The 14,967-nt window shown below is 39.8% G+C and overlaps 1 protein-coding gene across 18 annotated transcripts in view; it reads right to left on the bottom strand.

Annotated features, from left to right (window-relative positions):
• The window catches only part of ablim2 (actin binding LIM protein family, member 2), a 105,430-nt gene that overhangs the window by 17,626 nt on the left and 72,837 nt on the right, over nucleotides 1–14,967 (bottom strand). For 8 of the 18 annotated variants that reach the window (XR_014910328.1, XR_014910325.1, XR_014910323.1 and 5 more), the window contains 7 exons: nucleotides 10,962–11,039; nucleotides 10,696–10,839; nucleotides 9,879–9,911; nucleotides 9,022–9,139; nucleotides 7,843–8,112; nucleotides 3,142–3,249; nucleotides 1,499–1,552 (listed from right to left, as the gene is read on the bottom strand). Coding sequence is in view for 3 of the 18 variants with exons in the window: in XM_085400707.1 (XP_085256833.1) it covers nucleotides 1,499–1,552; nucleotides 3,142–3,249; nucleotides 7,843–8,112; nucleotides 9,022–9,139; nucleotides 9,879–9,911; nucleotides 10,696–10,839; nucleotides 10,962–11,039 (805 nt within the window). In the remaining 15 variants the exon portion in view is untranslated. Of the gene's footprint in view, nucleotides 1–1,498; nucleotides 1,553–3,141; nucleotides 3,250–7,147; nucleotides 7,220–7,842; nucleotides 8,113–9,021; nucleotides 9,140–9,878; nucleotides 9,912–10,695; nucleotides 10,840–10,961; nucleotides 11,040–14,967 lie in introns of all 18 variants that reach the window. The other 10 variants (XR_014910330.1, XR_014910327.1, XR_014910326.1 and 7 more) reach the window with 7 other exon arrangements.

Below are 14,967 nucleotides of genomic sequence, written 5' to 3' on the forward strand. Positions count from 1 at the left end.
ATTAAATGGGATAGTTCCCAAAAGCCTGCGGTAAATGATTTCGTTAACAGTGAACACAAGTCATAGAAGTTTTTAAGCAATTTTAGGCAAACATGTTAGCATATTCTGAAACGCTGGCTAACATAGAGAGGTACATTAAATACTTGTTTCTCCTTAAAGGAACAAAAAGTAACAGAATAATGGAGAAAGGCATTCAAACTATATAGAAACTAAACAGTAAATATCCAGAATAATAAATTATCCTAAATCATACATTTCATTTTTTGTTTGACATTTCAGCAGGAATTTTATCTGTTGTGTTGCAATGAAATGCAAACTGCATTGTTCGTGACCAGAGATGGGCAGTAACGCGTTACTGTAATCTGATTACTTTTTTCAAGTAACGAGTAAAGTAAGGGATTACTATTGCAAAAACAGTAATTAGATTACCGTTACTTTCCCGTAGGAACGCTGTGTTACTGCGTTACTAAAAACATGATTTTTTGTGAGAATGTCTCACGACAGTGAGGCACACCTGCACCAGGGTAAACCTCCGCCTACCCAACTCCTGCTTTACAGGTGAACATAGAGCAACAGGACCGCTGAGTCTTTGACTTTATTTATTTTCTGCTGTGTTTTACTTGCATCTATTTGAAAGACTGAGTGTAAACACAAAAAATATTTTATTTTATGTGCTGGAATGTGCAGAAAATAGGTTTAAATGTTAAACTAATTTATTCAAGTCAGAGAATGTTGCATATAATTAAATTTTTGCTTGATGCATAAAGTTAAAAGATTAAAACTAATAAAACAAGTTTTAAAAAAGGAGACTTTTAAATTTGATTACATTTTGTATGATGGGTTATGTAGAAAAAGTAGAATTGGGCTGAAAGATCTATCGCTTTATCACCTATTCAGGTTGTAAATCGTGTTTTTAAAAAGTAACTAAGTAACTAAGTAATTAATTACTTTTGAAAATAAGTAATCAGTAAAGTAACGGGATTACTTTTTTGGGGAAGTAATCAGTAATTAGTTACTGATTACTTTTTTCAAGTAACTTGACCAACACTGTTCATGACACACTGCTTGGATTACAGGAATTCTCTGGGATCCACGGCAATATTCTGCATCCACACCTTTACACTGCAGAATATCCGATTGGGTTTTAGTAAAAGCAAGGCCATCTGCTCTCAGAGAAGGGTCATACTGTAGGTAGCATCATGTAACTCACACCTAAAATGTTTGATCAGAAACTTTGAGGGTTTTTTAAAATTATTATTATATTTTGTTGTTAAATTGCCATAGCATTGCCCACCATCCAATTGTTCAACAATCATGGATTCTGGGTGAAGTACACCAGTTCTATGCATGTAGATCCATAGAGCCTTCTAGACAAGCGCAGTTCTTAGAACATAAAGGAGGAGAACTGGAATGAATGACATGACTGACGGGCAGCATGCAACACATCGTGCAGAGACCAGACCAGATAAAAAAGCGTTAAGGACGAAGTGGACTGTACCATGCTGTTTGTAGATGGGGGGTTTTCTATAGATATTATCTTTGACCATAGTCTCTGAAGATGGGAACAGAGCAGAAGAAAGAAAATGGAAGAAGCCAACATGGGCAGGGTAGAGAAAGAAAGAGAAAATGGAGAAAAAGAAGCATGAGTTAGCAGTTATTGCGGGATGAGATATATTTAAGAAGCAAACGGGGGAACAGGAAAGCTGATTCAACACAAGTCATTTGTCATTTTCATTTTGGCACCTCAAATAAATCAGCAATTTTAAATTCATGCAACATATTCAAAACACATAAATTTATTGGGAATGGCGGGTCATTTGATGCAGAACAATTGAATGATACTAAAAGATTAAAATCAGCAGCCACACATAATCCTCTGGCATCAAAAAGTCCACTTGTATTAGCAGATTTGAGAAAATGTCAAATAAAATCATTAAAAAATGGCATCTAAATTAATAACATAAACATTAAACATAAGCCCAAAGTTGAAGGTTTGTTCAAGAATTGTTGCAAACACTGCAGTGCTCGATAAAGGACCTCTGCAGAATGATGAGGACTGTGTGTTATCCCCTAAAGCTGATCTAATCCATCTTAGTGTCAGTGAACCTGTCTAGGCCTCTGATGGAGATGCTTAGTAACGACTGTCACACATTAAGACACGGCAGAAACAGGACTCACAATAAAACAACAGATGCTGGTCATTTCTCTGGATTGTTTCAGTGCCTGTCAGCATTTGAAACAATATCCATATAAAAGCAATGACTGTGAAAGCCATGAAGTGGATAACTTGCTTCCAGCATGAGGGTTTTTTCCCCCTTCTCCATGACTGACAGTATAATTGACAATGGGAATTATTTTTCCATTTCCCTCTTTGAGAAACAGCGAAGACAACACAGTTAAAATGTTACTGCTTTTCTAAATGTTGGGCTCTTGTGTCACTGCTGTTTGATTATTTCTGTGCAGTTATTCTGAAATTAGTAAACAGTAAGAACACTGTGAATTAAAGTCCAAGAGCCTAACAGAACATAAAGAAGTAATGTGCTAAAATAGTCTGCATGAAAAAACCATAATAATCCTGTGAAAATTATAATTAGTGTCTCTCTTATGAGTAAGAAGAATCTTGCCAATGTTACCAATTGCCTGGTCCTCAAAGCCTTCCGTCCAGGTAAAGACAAACTTTCCTCTGCTGTGATGGCATAGTTATTTACTGGTGGCATTCATCAAGCTGATTCGGGCCATTTAGAAGAACCCACTGGCTTAATAGAGACACTGACACTTGTTCAAATAATAATTGAGCTCTATGTCTTTGATCTTCTTAATAGTGTCAAAAGCTTTTCTGTGCAAATTACTGGAAAGAAATTGCATCAATTAATTTCATTTTATATAACTAAATAAATAAATAAATGAATAAGACAAACTAGACACCCAAAGTGTGTGAATTCCACTGGCTGAGATTTTAACTTTGCTGCAGTTAATCTAACCTGCACCTAAGTTCACAACAGATTATTACAGCAAGTTTAGTTTAGTTTAGTTTGATCAGGATTCTATAATGGCTACAGTTAATGATGGCCTATTGTTTAAAGCGGTATGATGTGAAAATTGTAGGCTGAGCTGTGAGCTAAGCAGTCCTGTATGGCCTACCTGGTATGTGGAAATGCCGGGGAGCAGCCATGTATGTAGAAGTAGATGAGGGAGATTTGCCATCGGAATAGGTGGATAAGCTGGGGGTACTCCGACCGCTTTCACTACCTCCAAACGTGGAGGGCATTGAGTATGGAAGGCAAAGGGGAAAGGTTTTGGGAAAGGAAGGGGAAAAAAAGGGAAGGGGGGGGGGGGGGGGGCAGAAAACAGTATTATGGTAAGGTTACTTATACAGCTCAGACATGCAGCTATTACTATAATACCTTATCCAGTGACTTGATAACCCAGCCATTTACAGTGTCTGTATTCATTATATCCTGAATAATCAAATTTTTGTGGGATGTTATTTGAGTCTTCTACCTGCTAAGTGATGAGATTTATAAATAATTCTTGCTAGCACTTTAATGTTAAATAATCTTACACTATGTTGTTCATCAGCCCAAATGAGATATTTTTAGATATTTACTGGGATTCCCAGGCACAGGAAGACATGTCTGTCGCCTAGTGTACTTTCCTTTCAAAGTATCATTAAGAAGCTAAATGCAAAGTAGAGTTTCAGATGCTCATTTATCTTAGGCCACTTACATCTCAGCCTGTAGGATTCAGATTGGCATTTTCTATTACTCTTTTTTCAGTCTTACTGCCAGCTTTACGCTACATGTCAAATTTACCTCGCATAAAGACATTAATACAAAACTTTATTAATTCAAGAGTTTTCTTTAAAGTATGTCAACGTATGAGGCCAGTTTAAAAGTACCAATTGTGGGATGTCCACAGAGTTCTTTACATGTCTTGCCATGTCAGAGGGCTCGCACATTAAGATAGAAAAGGCCTCTTGCAACTCTGCACAGGACAGCAGGAACTTGTTTTTAGTTTGTTTATTCTGATGCCGTAGAAGTCATTATTGAAAACCAATCAAGCGATTTACTTGGAACATATAAAGCCGTCGGAGTTGTCAACCCTATGCTACTCTGTGGTTTCAGAAAGTCCTCCGAAATGTTTGGAAACAGCTGTTGAAAAGCTTCTACCACACATCTACTACAAATCTTTGTTTGAATTATAAGTGACCTTATTATTGTAGGGTCTTTACCTTATAATATAAATGTAAAAAAGACAATAAAAGTCAGTATCATAGCCTGAAGGGCGGATGACCTCTCATCACGTAACATTTTCCATGTGCTAAGTGTAACAATGTGACATGCATTTTGCTGACTGCATGCATATGGGTGCTGCGTAACCAGGGCACACCCACTGTTACAACACAAGCAGGCTGGGTGATGGAGTCACTGACAACAGTGAAGCCAAAAGTAATAAACACTCTACATCCAGAGCTTTGAGGAAGAACTGAGACTGTGTCTCTCCCCTTAGACACAGAGGAATTATCGTCAGGGATCTGGATGCAAGTGGATGAGATCACTGTCACGCAAGTCTAAGTGGATCCCCTTCACACACTTAAACACACACATACACACAATAGTACTGTTAGTGCGGGTCTAAATGTAGGGCAGAACATCCATACAAACATCTGGAGCTAAGACACGAGGCTAAGAGAGTTTGGGAGGAGATGCATTACAGTTTATCTGAACAGATTACACAATGGCAAAGTCATTCATTAATCAAAAACCAATAACACAAAACAAGATATAAAAGATGGCTTGGGATCATTAACAAGGAATCTGGGGATTAAAACGAAAACATGCATTTTTCATCCTTACAAGGTTCTTTCCTAAATATCCTTCATCAGTGTCACTTCATTTCAAAACACTTTTTGCCCCATAGGGGCCAATCTACAGAGCAAAAACTTCTGGATAACTTGAGTGCAGCTGACAGCAAGTCTTAATACTACAATAAAACATCATTAAAACACAAGTCTGTTGCATAAAGACAAACAGCAGTTCTAAGGCAACACTACGCTGCATGCCACTGCAACTGAAAACCAGATCCCAAATTACAGATCAGTCTGCTTGGTCTGTTTCATTTCTGTGTTACTCCTCTCTTTCATCTTCCCCATAAAAGAGTTCCCATCTCAGCCTCTTCACCCCACTGTGAAAAAAAAAACCACAGCCCAAGTGCTCGTGATTTTCTGTGCAAAATGTGTCTCCACCTCTTAAATCACTCTACAAGTAATCTTCAAATTGCATTAAAAATTAAAACTACTAAGCAAATATTTGAGCTTAATAGTCCTTGTGCAGCCTTTTGAAGGAGTGGGCATTTGTGACCTTGCATGCCCTTCAGCCATCAGTAAACTAGGCTCTCTCTGATAGTGCTAAATGCTGAAACGACTGGAAAGGTCAAACTCATAATGCCATTTTACAAGAGTTTTCTCAAGCTTAAATTTATATAGTTCTAAAAAATTATTAGCAGCTTATCTAATTACCCATTAATTTACCCATTAAACCAATATGGATGTGCTCATAAAACTACGTTTAAAACAGCAGCCAAATGCAGCCCAAGGCACAAGCAGACAACACTGCTAACATGAGTTTTAATGTTCATATTATTGGGTGGAGCAGGTACAGTAGGGCAAAACTGAAATGGTAAGTTAAGTGGTATATTAATATCAATTCATATATTATTATCTATTGTGGGTGATACATCTTTTTATACACGTGTATGATTGCCTGAAAGTGTCAGGGTGGGAATATCTCTAGACTCCACATTCACTGTGCACTAGTTTGTGTTTATGGTTTTATTGCTGAATCAACTGATTACTGGTGGTATTAAGCCAAGTGTTTTTTTAAAACCGTGTCATGGAACATTTTATTGGGTCCTGTTGCGGAAAAATTGACAACATCTGCAGATGCAATGATATGAAAAAGAAAGTTTTCACAGGGCCTGATGCAGTCCTGTGAAAAACTGAACACACACATGAGCACATGAGCACTTTATCACTATCTCGCATTATTAAGAAAAATGTTCTTCTGCTTCTCTTCACCACTGCTTCTGCTCATTGATGTTTGTGGGCATTTGTTCATGCACAGCTCTCTTAAGATATCTAACAGTTTGAGGTCTGGACTTTCACTGGGCCACTGCAACACCTTGGTTCTTTTCTTTTTCAGCCAATCTGTTGGGATCATTTTCCTGTTGCATGCTGTCCATTATGGCCAGCATCTCCACGTTGATCTCATCTGTCCAAACGATATTGTTCCGGAAGTCTTGTGGTTTGTTCACATGCAACTTTGCAAACCCAAGCCATGCTGGCCTGTTCTTTTTAGAACATCCTTCCAAACAAGCCATACTTGTTTAGTGTTTTCTTATTGTACTATTATGAACTTCAACATGTAACATGTTAAGCAAGACCTATAGAGTCTGTGATGTAGCTCCTGGTGTGTGCGCTCCTTCCACTCCCAGATTGTGGTATTGTGTTAACATATACCTGAATACTACTGAACAATAAACTGCCAGAGCTTTGAGTTTTGGACACACTTGCCAATGACCAACTATTCAAGTGTACGGCATTTGATTAGCAAGCACCAAGCTGCTACTTATCCTCTTAATCCTCTCTGACACAATGTAGATCTCTGACGTACACAATAGACTTTTCCAATGATTCTGTGTTAGGAATTTACCCTTTGTCAATCATCAAGTAAGAAAACCTACATTGTCTTCAAGATTTATATCAAATTCACGGTGATAAAGACTGTATTATGACAATGACAATCATTCAAGAAAAATAGCAGACTAGATCTAAGATCAAAGCTAGGCAGAACAGACAAGTGCAAAGATGAAATCGCCCTTAACCATTCTCTAAAAGTTAATACCAGATGTATCAGGGTCACAAACAGGTCTACAAGGAGTTAAACCATGCACAACAATAACCACATTCACAGACACAAGTGAACAGGGCAAGCAGAATGAGAAAAAAGGAGCAGTCCTAAAAATATGCCTTGATGCATCCCATGAAACCTGTTAACACCACAATACCAGAACACAACATCACAAAACCTGCTATCCATTCCACTACAGGGAGAGGAAACACAGAGAACAGAACTGCTATTGTCTTTACCGTTAGGAGGAGGTAAACTGAGATGCAGGGATGTCCTAGGTTTAGGGTCAGGTAGGGGGTCCTGTTTGAACCCTGAGAGGTGAGGGAGATCAGGGGATGAAGGAAAGCGAGCTTGTTGAATAAGCCCCCGGGCAGGGGTTACATTATGCGAGGGAAATGTGAAAGGTACTGGTTTGTGATGTTGATTTCAGGGATGTGTGACACTGAAAACCGCATCAGTGGTTTCATGGCTTTAGTTCAAGAATCAGTGAGAATACAGAATGAAAATAAAGTTTCATGAGTGACCCAAAGTTTACAGCAGTTCACACCAGTATAGTCTATTCCCATTATGGCTCATAAGTCTATGGTAAATCCAGGTCCTCAAAGACACACAGTGAGAGTTTACAGCACACAGTTAAACTGTTGGTAAACCCATGCGAAGTTGGGTCATTGGTCACAGCACTCCATTCTGTAAGACCTTAGATCTTAGTCGAATACAGAGAGGACTGGTTTGCTGCTGAATCACCAGGTTTCTATGCTTCTTTTCGGGCATCTTGGAAACCAGCTTTTGGGACACGTTAAAGCCTCTTTTAAATATTTAAATATATAGATTTTTAGTTGGCTTTTATTATTTTTCTCTTTTTAAAATTTTAGCAGGAATGATTCTAGCAAGTAGTCCATTGTCTGCATTGGACCATGTCTTTAGTCACTAATACCTCTAAAGTAAGGGATATAGTTGTGCTGCTGCAGCATAGCCAGGGTGGTGGGATTTAGGTGTAAAGACAAGCCTGCACTACCACCTGTTGGTGTAGGTGAGTACTTGCCACAACTACCACCACCACCACTGCTCCCTTCAGCCCCACCAGAATAGTACATGGGTGGGGAGGATGTGTTCCTGGCCCAGGTGGAGGGGTACTTAATGCCCCCCATGAGGGCTGGGGGTAAAGCTTGGCTGCTGTGTCTACCGGCAAGGTATATCTCTGGTCCTAGGTATCCAAGCAAATCACAGGAGAGTACAAAGCATATGATAAACTTATTAGGATACGAAGTTTCTTTAAAGCCTTTAAATCTGTTTGGAAAAAGGGTAAGAAACCACAAAGTAATATATATATATATATATATATATATATATATATATATATATATATATATATATATATATATATATACACACAAAAAAAAAAAAAACAGGCCCGATATTCATATACATTACAGAACACAGAAGAAAACAGTTCCTAGGCTTATCTTATCAGACACCTGCAACTACGCTAAACATATGTAATGATTTGATGAAGAGCATACAGGTGGACGCTGGGGTGGTGGAGGGGCTCAAATAGCAAGCAGTGATGCTGTGCAGCAGCATTAACATGTAAGAAAGATGTGTAGCTTAAACAGACCACCAAGTTGGGAGAGTGTGTTTGGTCTATGACGAGAGTAAAGCATGTTACATGTATATGATACAGCGCAGCTTGAGATGTTTGACTAAACTAGCTTGGAGGCTTTGATTTTCTAAATAATAAATAAATTTGGTATTTCTGTCAAGTTCTGTCAAGACTATCCCTGCAGTTTTAATGCACTTGTACTTTACTTGATAATGGTGCAAATGCAAGTTTTGTATTGGGACTTTACTTAATTCTGCGTCGACCGAGTGAAAACAGTGGCACTCTGCAACTTTATTTTTATATAGTAATACAACCAAAAACAACCATTTATAAATTAAAAATAAAAAAGTAATGCACTCAGTGAGCACCCTCTGTCCTATTATTAGTCTAGTGTGACTGAGCCATAAACTGTTGGATCTAATACAGGTTAAACCTGGACATAATTGGAAAGTAAGACCTTTCAGCTTTTCATAAGGCCACAGTGATGTATGGATTATGGGGTTTTGCTAATACCTGGTCGGCTGTAGTTCTGAGGGGAACGAGACGGGGTGTACCGCCCATAGCCCCCCAGGGAGCTGTTAGAGCTGGGGCTCGATGGCCTCCGTTGACGGGGTGATTTTTCCCCATCACCCTGAATACACAAACACAGAAGATAAAAACAGAGTGAGTACATTCTATGCACTCAGTCCGTAATTTCAACATCAGAGAAAAAATTTCTAAAATATTAATAGTGAGGCAGCTGAGTTATGTTGCACAAGTCACACCAAGGAGCGAAGATAACATAACGTCAACATAACAGGAGTGAGGAGAAATGTGTGCGCTTATTGTTATGATTAAGAGCAGAACTCATTTCAAATATGTATCAACAAATGGAGCCAATGGTTTGGATGTTTTTCAAACTTTCAAAACAACATGCATGTTCTATTTTAAAAACAATCTGATTACATATATTTTTATTGCTTGTGCTGTTATACTAATCCGCCAAGAACTGAAACTGAAAAACTGTGACTCTAAGAAAATGAATCCTGCACTACTGATATTAGCCTTTGGCAGGGAAACTAAAGAGCATGCTTTACTCCAGGCCTCAGGGACCAGTGTCCTGCAGCTTTTAGATGTGTCCTTCATCCAACACAGCTGATTTACCCCCTCAACACATAGTATAATGTTATCATATCTGCACATAATCCAAAAATTAAAACACATCCCACAAACCATTTAAAACTGTCAATTACCCTAGAAAACTCTTATGTCCCAAATATGGCAAACAACTTGTTTGTGTCCACAAACACATACACTCACACACAAGCACACAAGAAGGCACTGATGAAGTATGATTTACATCCACATTGAGACACAGTGCATCACATTACCTCAGTAGGAGTAGGAGAAAGCAGCTGGGGAGACTGCAAATGAAAATGGGGAAAGAGCCAATGATTAGGAAAAACTCATATGTGAGAATATATGAGTTAACCAACCAGCAATGAGAGTGGGAGTGAGCAATGATGTCCAAATGCAAGGACATTGCTGATGAGTGAATGAGGAAGTTTACAGTTCGGCTTATAAGGCCAGGGCTGTGAAGCTGTGGCTGAACTGCAAAGGATTGCGTCAGTGTGGCATTAATGAATGACTTCACTGCGATGATGGAGGATGAGGAAGGTGAAGAATAAAACGAAAAGACAGGGAAGAAGCGACACAAGGAAGGTTTCTCGCTCAAATTGCATTCATTCACTGGAGTGAGACAGAAAGAAACCTGTGAACAAATCAGTTCTTTAGAGATAAAAGGATGATTGGATGTATTAAATCGTTAGAAAAAAGACACATTCCTCTGGTTTTCAGTTTAAGTCTGGATATATGCTGCATACATTCAAATTCACCTTAACAAAAAATATCAGGACAGAAACACTTGCTCCATATCGCCCATATTTGGCTAGTCTCTGGCTGACACTCATTAACAGTTAAGCAGGTAAGAATGTGTGTAGTGAATTCCATTTACTCTTGTTACTGTACCAAAGTTATGTTTACTTGCTTTCTGAGCCATTTAAAACCCCTTTAGTTACAATTTTACTGAAACTTAAATTTGTTTTATAGAAGTATTGTTCTACTCTCATAACGGAGTCATGACAAACCATAAGAATTACTAGTGACAAACTTCATCACAGCAGCAAATGAAAATGGAGTCGGAGTTACCTCTCCATAGTGCCTCTCGTCAGATGGGTAGCTGACATAGGGAGAGTAAGACAACATGTCAGGCCTATCTATGTTATAGATGGCCTTGGTCTTTGGAAGGGCTGCCAGGTCCTTGTAGTCCAGCATCTCCTCTCCTAGCTTGGCCTGGCAGCAGACAGGAGACAGATTTAGTTTTTATTTGCATCCTACTGACACTTGGAGGAGCACAGAGGTACAAAAGTCATCTGTTGCTCCCTTAAGGGTGAATAGAGGTGATGCAGTCTTACATAGATGACTCTGCTGGGAGAGCCCGAGGTGCTGGATGCCGGGACTGAGGTGATGCTCTCTGATGAAGTCCGGGTCACCTGGAACACACACACACACACACACACACACACACACACACACACACACACACACACACACACACACACACACACACACACACACACACACACACACACACAGCAGTTTTAAACACACTGAATTATGACAGGTTAAGAAAGGTGGCATTCATGTAATTACTGCCATCCATTCAAACTCATGCGTAGTAAGATATTATTAGAGATGGCACGATGCCACTTTTTTATGTCCGATACCGATATCATAAATTGGGATATCTGCAGATACCGATATGAATCCGATATAGTGTGTTTTTTAATCAATAAAACTGTTTTTTAATATCTTGCTGCTTTTTATATAAGTTCATACTCAAGTAAAAACAAACAAACAAAAAAAAAACACTAAAGCTATTCTGTTATACCTGTATGCAAAAAATACACTGCACCCAAAATATTTCATAGTTCAGCAACACTGATCAATCTAATAAACTTAAACCTGCACCATCCTCCCTATTCTGGTATTTTAAAGAGTAAGCAACCTAACGAATAGGGAACCATCCCCCACCCTCCACCTCATGATGCTTAATTGACGTAATCAACTTTAATTTGATGCAGTGTGAAAAAAAATGCACAGAAATCAATTATTTTTGAAGAATAATTAAATAGATTCAACATATTTCTATGTACTATAGCTTACTAGGGTATATTAGACTTAATAGTTACTATATACAGTAATGGACTTCTATACATTTTACATCAGATTAAATCTTTGGGTGTAAGATTCGGATAATTATTTATTAAAAGCTAGACATTTTAAATGAGAATAAGAAAGAAAAGTATGTCTTTGCCCCCTTTTCCTTGTTCATGCCCTATCGGCCCCCCTGGCTAAACTTTGCTAGATCCGCCCCTGCACAGTTACCAGCCGTCAGCTACGTAGAAAAAGATCCTGGTGTAGAAAGTAATATTAAATAAATTCTAACAACAGATTATCAAGCTTAAACGTGCTGCTGTTGTTCAGCCGCTGGTTTCCTCTTTCTGGCGAGAAGCACACAAACAAGAGAGACGGACTCGCGACAGAAAAGCCGATCAGCTGATCATTAATCAGTTTCATGATTGAAGTAGCAGCAGGAGAGGGAGGGAGAGAGGCAGTCGCTCCATATGTCGTTGTTAAGCTTAACGCTGGAATTCTTTATAAACATTCAGAGATGAACTTACACATTTGCTTTACTTCTCTCTGGGATAACTTCCTCGGAGATGAAATGCCGGATTGTTAGCGAGGCTACAAATACGCACAGCTGCTCTATCACGTGACGCACACTGCTGCCACGTGCTACGGTTATGAGCAGAGTTACGCCATGTCGCAAGTTTTGTGAGGTGCTTTTTTGATATTTAATGGATCGGATTACATTTTTTATTTCTCTCCGATATCCGATCCAGTAATTTACGTCAGTATCAGACCGATACCCATATGTATACGTATATCATATACATTTTTTTATTATTCAAAGCTGCCCTTTCTTTTCTTTAGGGTAGTAATGTAACAACACAGAAAATCCTATAAACGTCTTATCCTGAATGGCTGCTTCAACTGCTGCACGTTTTTTCATCATTATTGATAAAAAATAGTAAAAACAATCGTCTTCCCAGAGAAGTGTCCTCTTAAACTCAAACCCCAAAAGTTTTGCATTTACAGTGAAATAAGTCAAGCTAGACCACAGTCGTATCACAGTCATGTTTTAAAAAGTACAGCTTTAAACCTTAACATTGTAATAATAAAAAACAGAATTAAAGTCAAAGTCCAATTATATGTCAACTCGCCCATCCATCCAGATCACCTCTCTACAAAAACTGTGCTCCTTTAAGGTTAGAGTTATGCCCAGCTGTGGACATGGACAAGCAGAAAACAGGGATTACTAGTCATTCCTGTTATACTTTTCTCAAGTCTTCTTTAAATCCATCCAACAGCCAATCAGATCCAAGATAAGACTACTCTCCAAGAGAAACCATAACATCTGTAGAATTACATCATGTTAGTCCTGCTTTGTGCCCGTCATAATTTCCATGACCACTAGGGGACACTGTCGTGTCATTATACCGTTGACTAACTGTTACTCTTCAAGTTGCTTGTAATTTGTAAACAGATGGAAATAAGCTCCTCCTTAAACTACCTTTGGGGAACATTTTGTTCGTTTGTTTGATGTACATGGCGTTTACCGTATTGCTGCATTATTGTTCATGCCTTAACAGTCCCAATGGCTTTATATAAATATTGCAAACACTCAAACTTAAAAAACACAGTTGAAAGTATAACTGAAAAGATAATATGTGTTAGACACAATATCTAGAAGATGGCAACAAGAGGGAACTAAACCATGGAGAAGGACGACAGTAATGTTAACCCAATGCTGAATATTTAGCAGACAAATGGTGAACTGTAATTCTCCAACACTGTTTTCATGACAATCAACCTGGTTAAGCCGTATCATACACGAGTGTACGTAAATTGTAACAGTTAGCGTTGATGTTATGATCACACTTCAGACTCAGCCGGTTAGCCTAGCTTAGCATAAAAACTCAAAGCAGGAGTAAAAAGTAAAAAGTTCAGAAATATGCTAAGTATCACTTCTAAAGGTTCTATCCCCTCCTGGACCCCCTGCAGTTTGCATATAGAGCCAACAGGTCTGTAGACGACGCCATCAACATGGCCCTACACTTCATCCTGCAGCATCTGGACTCCCCAGGAACCTACGCCAGGATCCTGTTTGTGGACTTCAGCTCTGCCTTCAACACCATCCTTCCAGACCATCTCCGAGGCAAGCTTTCCCAGATGAATGTGCCTGATCCCATCTGCCGGTGGATCACTGACTTCCTGACGGACAGGAAGCAGCACGTGAGGCTGGGGAAGAATGTCTCGGACTCCCGGACCATCAGCACCGGCTCCCCTCAGGGCTGTGTTCTTTCTCCTCTGCTCTTCTCCCTGTACACCAACTGCTGCACCTCCACCCACCAGTCTGTCAAGCTAATCAAGTTCGCAGATGACACCACCGTCATTGGGCTCATCTCTGACGGGGATGAGTCTGCCTACAGGAGGGAGGTTGAACGTCTGGTGTCCTGGTGCAGCCACAACAACCTGGTGCTGAATGCCCAGAAGACAGTGGAGATTATTGTGGACTTCAGGAAGCACACAGCCCCACTCCCCCCCATCATCCTGACTGACACCCCCATCACCTCTGTGGACTCATTCCGCTTCCTGGGTACCACCATCACCCAGGACCTGAAGTGGGAGCCCACCATCACCTCCGTCATCAAGAAAGCCCAGCAGAGGATGTACTTCCTGAGGCAGCTGAAGAAATTCAACCTGCCAACACGGACGATGATGCAATTCTACACTGCAATCATCGAGTCCATCCTCACCTCCTCCATCACCGTGTGGTACGCTGGAGCCACTATCAGGGACAAACAGAGACTGCAGCGTGTTGTGCGCTCTGCTGAGAAGGTGATTGGCTGCAGACTCCCATCTCTGCAGGACCTGTACACCTCCAGGACACTGCAGCGTGCAGCCCGGATCTCAGCTGACCCTTCTCACCCCGGACACAGTCTGTTTGACCTGCTCCCCTCAGGCAGGAGGCTCCGGTCCATTCGCACCAGAACCTCTCGCCACAAGAACAGTTTCTTCCCCTCTGCTGTTGGACACATGAACAATAACCACATGACTGTCCCCGCCACTAACACATGACACTACGCTGTGTCACTGCATCATTTCATGTCTGGCACTGATCACCACCTGCACTCATGTATATATCTTTCTACGTAGCACTCTTAATTCTTATTCTCATGTATATATCTCATGTATATCTCATGCACATATCTTTCTTTCTACATAGCACTTTAATTCTTATTGTTTGCACTGAAGCACCGCAGCAAATTCCTAATGTTGTAAACCTCAACATCT

Source organism: Rhamphochromis longiceps, linkage group LG3, assembly GCF_057381845.1.
Source record: "Rhamphochromis longiceps isolate RC_006_pf linkage group LG3, R_longiceps_female_GT1.1, whole genome shotgun sequence".
NCBI classification, from domain to species: domain Eukaryota; kingdom Metazoa; phylum Chordata; class Actinopteri; order Cichliformes; family Cichlidae; genus Rhamphochromis; species Rhamphochromis longiceps.